Here is an 11,055-nt window from a genome sequence, read left to right on the forward strand (position 1 = left end):
AAGCAAAGGACAAATTAACTATTTAAATTAAATAGCTCATTTAAATATGTAATTCATTGTTGATAAATAAATGCCATTATTAATTTTTATACTATTCAAAACAATTTAATTCAAATTTGTTTGATTTTTCTTCATTTAATAAAGAATAAAAGGAAAGAAAAATGCATTTTAATTTAAAACAACCTATTCCACCACAAACTTGTCTTCCATAAATATTGGAAAATTATAACATAATAAAAAATTATTTTTAAATTATAATTAAAATGAAAAATGAGGTTATTTCATTTTCTTTAAATTTTTCTTAACAAATGGGATTATCATAATTAATCTGAATAATATTATAAAACTTGGTAGTTAGATTTCAAGCTAACAGCCCTGATGAAGGCTAGAAATTCTGGCCGGAACGCTGGCACGATTAAATAAGTTAATCAAACTTATGTGTGTTATATTTTGACCACACCCCCAACCATCTTCTCCTCGTATTGTAAAACTTCTTTATCATTAATTTTAAAAGTGTCTAGTTTTGTAATAAAATTATTTTCTTTTAATATTTAATAAAGCTTTTTTATATATCAGTTTCAAAATTAATTAGATTATTAAAAACAAAATAACTCACTTGAATTTGTATTCCTCTTCATAAAGTCACATACCAGAGTCTGTTGCCTCCATTTACATTATATTTATCTGTAGAGTATTAGTGTTAAATCTTCTTATCACTGCCTATTGTTGCTATTAGTCTTATATCTATTATTTTAAGTAAGTAATTAGATGTTAATTTTATTACTAATATCATAGATTTGACATTTTTTCTGATATGACTATTACTTTATTTAAAATTACTTTCTTAATAAAGTCAGATTTATGATTTTCTATTATATATGTCGTGTAAGTTAGTTAATTCTTATGTTTTTGAGTAATTTACATAAGATTTCTATTGTTTTATCCTATTTTTTAAGTTTTGAGATGTTTCACCATTGTATTATTTATTTTGATATATTATATGTATTGTTGTTTGCATATTATTTTACACAGATTATCGCTTAAGTCTTAAGCAATACTTAGGGAGTTTAAAGCAGACCTCAAAACAAAACAATCCATATGGACAACAGTCTGATTCTCTACAGAAAAGGAAAAAATTGATATTTTGTTTTTTGTAAATATTACATTTTTTATTAAATAGGAAACAATACCAATAACAAAAAAAATAAAAAAAATAATAAGTATAAGTTAGATAGTTCTAAATCACAGTATAGTAAACTAGACAAACTTTTCTCTGAAAGGAAATAGAATTTGTCTTTAATAAAACCATCTGAAGAGTGCTTTCAAGTGAATAATAGAATTATTACCTAAAAATTTATCAGGTTATATGAAAAGTTAAATTTTCCCCGGCAAATGAGGTGTTACAAATCAATATTTTCAATATAATTTTGACATTTGTGCATGAGAAGTCCTCATAATAATATTTTAATTAAAATTTTCTAAAGTTGAGTTATTATTTGTTAACTTTTAATATTGTTATGATATAAATAATATTTATTGCTATTGTAAAATACTGGAAAAAGAGCATAATCCTCCCAATTTAGCGCAACGGACTGCAAAAATTATAGATCCTTCATTTTGCTTTATGTAGTCTTTAAACTCTACACTTCTATTTTAGAAAGGAGAGTCAGGTGGTTTGTAGAAGGGTAGTTAGAAGGTGATCGTTGGTTACCAACCAAGTTCCGAGGTATATTACAAGAAAAGCTTGAGATGAGAACAAAAATCTATATCTATCAATCCTTGATGTGAAGGCAGCATTCAATTTAGTCCCAAGTATAGAAATCTAGAATGGGCTAGTAGCCAAGACTATGCCTAGTGATTTGATTATGGCCATAAAGTCAGTCTATCAAGGAGTCACAGCAGTTGTAACGATAAATGGTATGGAATCAGAACATTTTCCAATAGCGAGAGGTGTTAGACAGGAAAATAGTTTAAACCTATCCTGTTTATTAATTTTATGGATGAAATTAAATCTGTAAGCACTAAACTGCCTGGACCACAATTGGAAAGCTGTATGTCACAACTGTTCACGTATAGAGCCTTTTTTCCACAATTAACATAGCTGACTCAAAGATGAAAGAAATTACAACAAGCTCTGGTGAAATGAGAAGAGGATTTACTTAGGAGAGGTATGAAAATTAACATCTCCAAGAGTGAAGCGCTGGTTATAGTGTGAGAAGAACAGGAAGACATCCAATGGACCTACAATGATTACATGCTTGAATTAGCGAATGGAATACACCTACTTAAGGACTGTAATTAGTAGCTTGGGAAAGATAGAAGTTGAGATCTCAGATAGAATATCCAACATGAATCAGATATATTACCAGATTATTAATAGTATCATCAGTCACTGTGAAGTAGGTAAGGAGACTAAGATGCATATATATAAGTCCATCTACCTGCCTATACTCACCTTAGTGAAAAAAGCTGATCCTTGTTGGATGGTCATACCGGTCAACAGCAGCAGAAATGAGGTTCCTAAGAAGATCTATTGGGAAAACTAGGATGGATCGCATAAGAAATGAGAGTATAAGAGAGCAGCTGGAAGTTCCTGAACTCAAAACCACTTTGAAAAGCCAAAAGTTCACGTTGTTTCCAACAGAAGAACAAGGACATGGATCCTATTAAGATATTGGAGGCTTGACCCACAGAGAGGAGGCCATGAGGATGTTCTAGTGTTATATAACAAGAATATATACAGAGGAGGTAAAAGAGACTGACCACTCAAACAAATGAAACGATTAAGCAGGTACCAAGAAGATTAACTGATCTGGATGGAGGCTCCTAGAGGCATAAGAGGAATATAAAGAAGAAGTTGTAATATTGCAATTATTTATTAACTTTTGAACTTGTAATGGTAATAAATGATACAGGTGATTCTTGAATAAGTTTATCAGCTATAAACTATCATAACTTCTATTAATTTTTTTTTTAGTTATTATTGATTAAGTTTTTGACTTGTAATAACAGTAGAAGGCTATATACGATAAAAACAATTTATATTAACAATTTTAGGAGCAATATATGCTAAAAATGGGAATCTAGTCATTAATTAGAATGAAGGTAACAAACATTTACTTCAATTATTATTTCTTAAATAAGACTTGCTGTATTATAAAATAGCATCTACTTGCTTTCTTAATTGCAGGTGGGACAATAATATAAGCAGCTGGATATTATGTAAATGCATGAGAAAGTTGTAATGGGCCAAGGAGGATATCTCACTTTGATTAACTCAACTACAATAGATTGGCACCTTAAACACTATCATTATTACCAAATGAATAATTGGTCTTTCCCAACTACAATAAGTGCTGGAGATGCTGCTCGCATATACATAGAATGGGATGAAGGCATATTCAAACACTGGGCTGATGATGCTGGGGAAGCTGTTTACGAGCTTAGCGGAACTGGAAAGCAATTTGAAATACAGGCAAGAGCTCTTCCATACAAGATACAAGTCTGGTATAAAGGGATTGAAGTGCTCGGAAGAACCAAAGGATCCATTGAGGTTCTGGGTTGGAGGCCTAATGGGGTAATTACATTTGTGTTAACACAAAGAGGAGAATTTTATAATGCAATATGTTCTTGAAATAATTTACCAATACTCAAATATGGGATATTTTTTTTTTCTTTTTTTAAAAAATAAAGTGAACAAAAATTTATTGTATATATTTACATACATAACATTTCCAAAGTATCATCGTCCTAAGAAAAGGATGTTACTTCCAATTATATTGTAGTTTAAAGTTGGTATGGTGTTACTATTGAGTTTTCATATTTTAATGTTGTTATTTTAATAACCTATTACTTCTGTACATCATTGTTTGAACTTATTAAATAGCTTTTTTTAAAAAAATTAAATTACTTCATAGTACCTAATTTTGATACTTTGTTATTCCTAGAATATTAGTAATTTTTTCATGTAAAATAATTTAACAAATAGTATGGCTTACTTCAATGTAGTGGAAGTATAAAATATTACACTATATGTATAAATAAGTCTGGTATATAATAATACTTAACATCAATGTTTTTGACTAGCCAACTAAAATTGCTGTCCAAATAAATTGGCTTCCTAATACTCCTCTAGTAATGAAGGATATTATCCTGATCATTGATCAGCACTTAACCAATTTTGGTAAAGCTTACTACATAGATTTCTTATAGGTCTATTTACTATTTCTAAGAAAAATAGTGTAACAATAAATATTGATTTTTTAGGGGTAATGACAGCTCATGAAATGTCTAAAGAGTTGCACAGATATAATACATAAAATGGAAGCATTCAATATAAAACACTTAATTGTATTAAAAAAGTGAATCAAAACATAGATTTAATAACTCCACAATTTTTTAAGAATGATAAAATTTTAAAAACAAGTAGCCTAGTATTTTCTTAGAGCAGCTCATTAAAAATTTCAAACACTTCTGTTAGGAAGAGGTACAAATAATTCAAATGTACTAAAATGATGTGCTGGAAAAAACAACAACAGATAATAGCAGGAATTTAAATTGATTATATACTAGATCATAGTTTTGAAGAGGTTATCAATTTTTTAGTAGCATTTATAAATTCTGATAATGTTTTATTGCTCAAAACCATTTTCATAACCAATAGCATATAAACATTTTTTAGGCAAAGAACGATGTGTTTAATATAAAAAAAAAAAATGTGCATTAGATGTGTAATTATAATTGCCTAATTTTAATTTTAGTAATCTTGAGGAGGTATGATGTAGGTTTTTATCAAGGTTGTATCCTAAAATAAAAGCTGAAATAAAGACAACCTCCAAAATATAAAATAATACGTTAAACTAAACTATTAACATTAATTCCCCTCAAATTCTCAATTTCATTAGAAAATCAACAATTATTAATAAAATACCTTTTCTCCTAAAATTGACACAATTCCAAATAATAAAGAATTATTATGATTCTGTTTTTTAATAGGAATGAGGCCCTTCAGATTGGTTTATTAACAACTTTAGCTTACAAACATAAATTAACAACATAATACTTAAAATTAGATTTTTAATATTTGAATTTTAATTAAATTTAAAATTAACAAACATTTAACAAATTTACTTTTCTTGATTTTCGTTTAACAAAATCATAAATTACTTCTTTATAGTATTTTTCTCGAAGTACTTAATTTCCCATTGACCTCAATGATAAACTATCTTACATGAAGCAATCATATTTTTCAGTGCATTTTAATTTATCACTCACAACAGTTAGGGGGATCCTAGGGCCAGTAAGCCTATAACGTAAAGATGGCGCTGAAGGTAAGGAAAAAAAAAAATTATTTTTCAACTTTTTTTTTAGTACTTATAACTGTCTGTCTATAATTTGGTTTCCTGCAAAAATTTTTAGATAGGTAAAAATGCTAATGAATAAATTTTGGTGTTAATGAATAAATTTTTGTAAGACATGAGGTCATTTCTTTGAGAATAGGAAATAAGATTGTAAGTAAAAAAAATGAGTAAATTAAAAGTTTTTCAAACTTGAAATACGAAAGAAAAACACTAGGTGAATACATGGTGAAATATTCATAAATATAATAAGTAAAAGAGACTATAATTAAATTTTTAGACAAACGGGTCTCAAAGCCAAGTTACTAATATTGGTTTTCATAAAATGTCAGCCCCAATGTTGATACCTTATAAAAGTCAATGGTACCTGGAGAGTTATAAAAATATTTATATTTAGAAATAAATGATTAAAGAAATAAATAAAAAATATATAGCATATATTTTTTCTTGAAGACAAAAGAATTAAAGCAAATTAAATTATTACATAAAGTTCTTTTCTTTCAAAAAAGAATAACAGGGAATATAAAACATTCAAAGGAATGTTAGCTTTCCAAAGAGGATAAAGACGTTTAGAACCTATAATTTTTCAATAATAATCCAGATTTCGCACCAGTCAAATTCTACATATATCAGATGGACTATCTATTGTGGTTAAGAAAATAAATTATATATGATTGAGTATGCAACTGAAAAATTAGAATTCAAGAAGAGAGGAATATTCTAGAACATTGTTGCAATAAGGTATACATCTGCACAAAAGGGATTAATAGGAAGACTTTCAATAGAAGAATGAACAGTCCGCTCTAATCCTCCCCCCACCTCTAGTCAATGGTGTAGCTAACAAAACGTAATAAGTGGGAGAAGGAGAAAGGGAGAGGGCTGACTGATCCTATCTACCTCATATCTACCTTCATATTGAAAACAACATTTAATTTTAAGCGAAGTTTAATACTAGTTATCATTGTTATTTTAAATTATCTGATGGACAAAATATAATGAGGAAAATAAAAATGTATAACGACAATGGATCTATTAATCGGTCGAATTTAGTTGATTAATTTAATTATAACATTTTTTCATATGCACCTTTTCCTTTTGATATCTTATTATAAGTATTTAATTTTCCATAAATATGAACATATTACATAATCACCATATACCCCAAGTAGGGCTTTGACAAGAGCCTAGCTGTTGACCTTACATGGATTGCCGAGTGTTTCCGAAAGCAGGCGGATACTACCGAACTTCGAGTATAGGAAGAAATATTTACATTTTATATTATCCTTCACATCAGTGCTGCCGATTTTAGAGTATTTACCCGATTTTCGGATATTTTTTATCTTAGCGGATGATTGTTGGGGGTTGGGGATTTCGGGTAAAATGGCTTTACGTTATATAGAACGCTAATGCAGTATTAGACACTTTTTCTAGTACTAACAAGTTATTATTTTTCCTTAGATATTGAATTTCAGGACATACGGGTACCTAGACCATTTAGGGCCCAGTATATATTTTTTTAGGGGCCAGGGGCTGATTTAATTTTTTTTAGTTACCATCCATCACCATAACTGTTGATGAGATGAATAAAAACATTGAATAGAATTAACTTAATATAAATAATAATAATAATAAAAATAATATATAAGAATGATGTTTTCACGTACCGTCATTACATTTGGTAAGGTTAATATGACGTGACAGTTGACTGTCAAGGAGTACACATATGACAGCTAACGTGGCTGTTAGTCCACTGACGTTACTTTTACTATCAACTACCACGTCAGACCGAGTTCGTTAATACGGTCACGACAGTAAATTCTGTCATGACTGTAACTATGAAACAGTTACACCATGGTAGTGGTTGCGACTTTTGTCGCAATAACTGAAACTGTAGGTTGTAACTGAAACATGTTAATTATCACTGCCAAGTCGTAAACATGTGATAATTAACATGACAGTTACTTCGTTGTATCACTTGTACTATCAACTATCACACCAGAGCAAATGCGACAGAACAATCATGACTACAATAATCATACAGCTACAGTTATAACGATTCTCCAAGAGCGGGCATTTGTCAGATAAAAGGGATATTTTCAAGGCATGAAGCGGTTATTTTTTGGTCTGATGAATCGGCAGCACTGCATCATATACTAGATAACAGGGTTTGGTGCACATGCAGCCAACGAGAGCCACCATCCTTTTTTTTTATATTAAAAAAGCCGCACGTAGATTTATTTTATTTACGGTGATTGCATGCTTTCACAAGTCACATATAAGAAAATAAGAAAAATAATTTTGAAAAAACAATTAACAATTTCGAAATTTTATTAATAAAACTCAGATATAATAGAAATAAAATATAACACAATTAAAATATAATAAAAAAATAATACACCATTAAACTAATGCTTTAGGTTACTTTACATAAAAAACAATTTTTTTTATTGAGCCTTGTAACTATGTCAAAGCAGGAAGTTAAAGGTTAAATTATAAAAATTTAATATAACAGAAAAAATAATAAAAAAAAAAAAACATTTTTAATAAAAATATATGCGAATTAATAAATTTAATATTAATAAATATAAATACTTATACTACACATAAAAATGTGATAATATGTGGAAAAATCTAAAGATAAAAATTGGTTCTTAAAAAAAAAAACTTTCTCAACAGATGGTATCTTGACATGGTGGTAAGGCTTAAAACACATGAATAAAAACCTTTTTTAATGTGGATTAACTAAAAGCGTCTACTAAGCTAAAAATTAAAAATTATCTAACTCTGAGTTTGAATTTGAGGATCTTTTTTTTAACAAGGAATAGGAGATCACGGTATTGAAAGTTTTCTGCGAGGTAGTGGATATTATGCCCTGATATCAATTAACTTTCAATCGAAAAAATTGATACATCTATTCAATCCTTGTCCTGGCGCATCCAGCTGGATTCAGATGAACTTGATATTTCAGTTGAAGTCGGCGGCTAAGCTCTTCCCCACCCCATAGACCAGCAGTGGTGGGGAGAACAATCTCGAATCGAAGGGAGGAGTAGGGAGGTGGTGGAGAGGGGGGAGGGGGAGGGGGGAGAATCTTGCAGTCAGTAGACCTTGAGTGGTGTTTTAAGTGTAATTGTGATATCGATGATTTACTAATCGATTATGCTGATCAAATTTTGGAAAATTTAATGATGGATCATGTTATAATATTAGATCCGGACCCATTAGCTCTCGATGATGAAGTAAGTAATGAAATGCCGGAAAAACCTGAGGATAAACTCTATTGTTGCCAGGTATGTAACATGATTTTGGTAGGTTTCAGTAAATATACACCTGGAGAGCAAGCAGAAATAATCCGAAAAGGTAGACCTACGCCTAAGCTTGAAAATTTATTCACAAATACTTCCAGCGGTAAGAAATCATTCTGTTCCAAGCAGTACGATTATCATGAATGGCTGACTGGGTGTGAACAGAGGTGTAAATTGTACTGTTGGCCATGCCTCTTGTTCTCTGAGAGGGCCAATCCCTGGACGACTTCAGGGATATCGGATGTAGTTAACCTGTCTTACTCGGCCAAAAGCCACTCTACTTGGGATATCCATTTCGATGCTATGTTCAAGTGGAAAACGTTTGGTGAAACTTCACCAAGCATCGTTGAGGACGATGAAGAGTCTTTAGATCACAATGAATCCGATAAATTTGTGAAGGAGGAAGAAATAATGAAGAATAGAGAAATTTTAAAAAAGCTTATCCGTATTGTCTGCTTTCTTAGCGTTCATGAATTGTGCCTTTCCGAACAGGAAGGGGGCGATCTAATAGATCCTATTGATCCAACTAAATATGAGGCTTTCATTAGTTATGTCGGAAAATATGACCATTTTTTAGCTAGCCAACTTTCATGTTACAAAGTATTGTGCAGCCCTAATAATCTAATTTCATCCATAGCTAGTGTTGTTACTAAGTATATATTCGATGAAGTTTCGCAGTCTAGTTTTGTGTCGATGATATTAGATGAAGTTGCAGAGATGGATGATGCGGCATTGATATCAACTATAATTAGATACACCAATATGAAGGGTGAGCTGGTAGAAAGATTTTTAAATTTTCGCAGAGTATCATCCAATAGAGAGGCAGACTCCTTGTTCAGCTTAATTAATGAAAATATCAACACTTTAGATTGCGCTTCAAAGTTAATTTCAATAAGTTGTGACGGAGGAGTAGTTAAGACGGAAGAAGTATTTATCTTGCAAAACAAAATAAGAGCTATTTGCCCTAACACTTGTTTCTTAAACTACTATGAACATCAAGTTAGTACTGTTTTAGCGCAGTCGTTGTCCAATATCAAAGAGTGTAAACTATTTTTTTGGACTCTGAATGGTCTTGCTATGAGCTTCTTTAAATCGAAGAAATTGAGAGATGAATTAGATGTGTTAATTCGGAAAAAGAAACCAGATGCGTCCGAGTTCAGATGGAATTTCAATGGATCTTTAATAAGTAATGTGTATGGAATAAGGCAACCGCTCATAGATTTATTTCAGAGCATCGTAAATCATAAAGATAGTTGGGACTTTGAAAGTGTATCTGCATCAAACTGGTTCTTACCAAAACTCGCCAATGATCTCGTATTCAATTTTCTCTTGTTACTGCTTGGCGATGTTTTTGAGCGTGCAGATGTGCTTTCAAACAATTTGGTACTTAATTCGGCGAATCTCGACTTGTGCATTCAATATGTCAATAAATACACTAAATTCGTCAGGAAAAAAAAAGATTCTTTCGGTTTCGTTTATAAGGAAGCTATAAGACATACACGTTTTTGTGAATCAACAATGAAAAGGAAAAAAAATATCGGCAATACAGAGTTATTTTCCGTAGAATCATGTAAAAACCTTTTTCAACTTGTGTTTTCCAACATCAACATCCAATTGAACTCTAGATTCGGTGATCTATGGCAAACGAAGGTTACCTCCCTCTTTACTGATTTCGAAAGTCTCAAAAGTAATTTTAAAGATAAAGAGCTCTCATATTTCACCTATAAAGAATTTTTTCACTGGTTATCGCTTTTGACAGAGCTGTCTGTCCTGAGAGAATCGAAGACTCTCAAGAAAAATCAAAGAGAAACACTTGAATATCTCCGATCGATGGAATTGTCTTCGACCTTTCCTCAGACTACGATGCTATGCGAACTTTCCATGACTCTCCCCATCCATGTAGGAAAGTCCACCTTAAAGCATGTCGCTGGTTACATCCAAACCTCCTCTATTAAGCACAGGATGTCACCAATGGCCATTCTGAAAATTGAAAAAGATTTCATCTATGAAATTTCGAAAAACTCAAAGTTTTATGATAAAATAATAGAAGAATTTTCTGAAAAAGAACCGTCTATCCCGCTGATCTACCAATCATAAGAATCCTTGAAGATATTTTTATTGTATATGTATATCCATTGTTAGTAATTTATAGTATTTGTATATATATGTTTATTGAAATAAAAAATCATTCCTAATGCATTGAAGTTTTTTTAATTTTAAATATCTTACTACACAACAAATCTGGTGTGGATGAGATGGATATAATTGCTGTTTTCTGGGCTGGAATGTAGGTGTGAGGACGTAAGAACACTCTCTAGAGATGTAAATGCGAAGAAAAAAGTCAACCCTTTGAGTTCAGGAGCCCTCCGGCTGGTGAATTAGAACAGTGCTTATTC

General features: G+C 30.8%; 1 protein-coding gene and 1 long non-coding RNA gene across 2 annotated transcripts in view; both read left to right on the top strand.

Moving 5' to 3' along the window:
- The window catches only part of LOC106677895 (uncharacterized), a 10,192-nt gene extending 5,342 nt beyond the window's left edge, over positions 1–4,850 (top strand). Inside the window, exon 2 of the long non-coding RNA XR_010844047.1 lies at positions 3,191–4,850. This is a non-coding gene — a long non-coding RNA (uncharacterized lncRNA). The remainder of the gene's footprint in view (positions 1–3,190) is intronic.
- A 3,692-nt stretch (positions 4,851–8,542) lies between these two features.
- LOC136796345 (uncharacterized) lies at positions 8,543–10,756 on the top strand. The gene has a single exon (XM_067049843.1). The coding sequence runs from the start codon at positions 8,543–8,545 to the stop codon at positions 10,754–10,756; it is 2,214 nt and encodes a 737-aa protein (XP_066905944.1).
- Positions 10,757–11,055: the final 299 nt, after the last annotated feature.

Source organism: Halyomorpha halys, unplaced genomic scaffold (assembly GCF_000696795.3).
Source record: "Halyomorpha halys isolate HHAL.00 unplaced genomic scaffold, Hhal_1.1 Scaffold8.1, whole genome shotgun sequence".
NCBI lineage: Eukaryota > Metazoa > Arthropoda > Insecta > Hemiptera > Pentatomidae > Halyomorpha > Halyomorpha halys.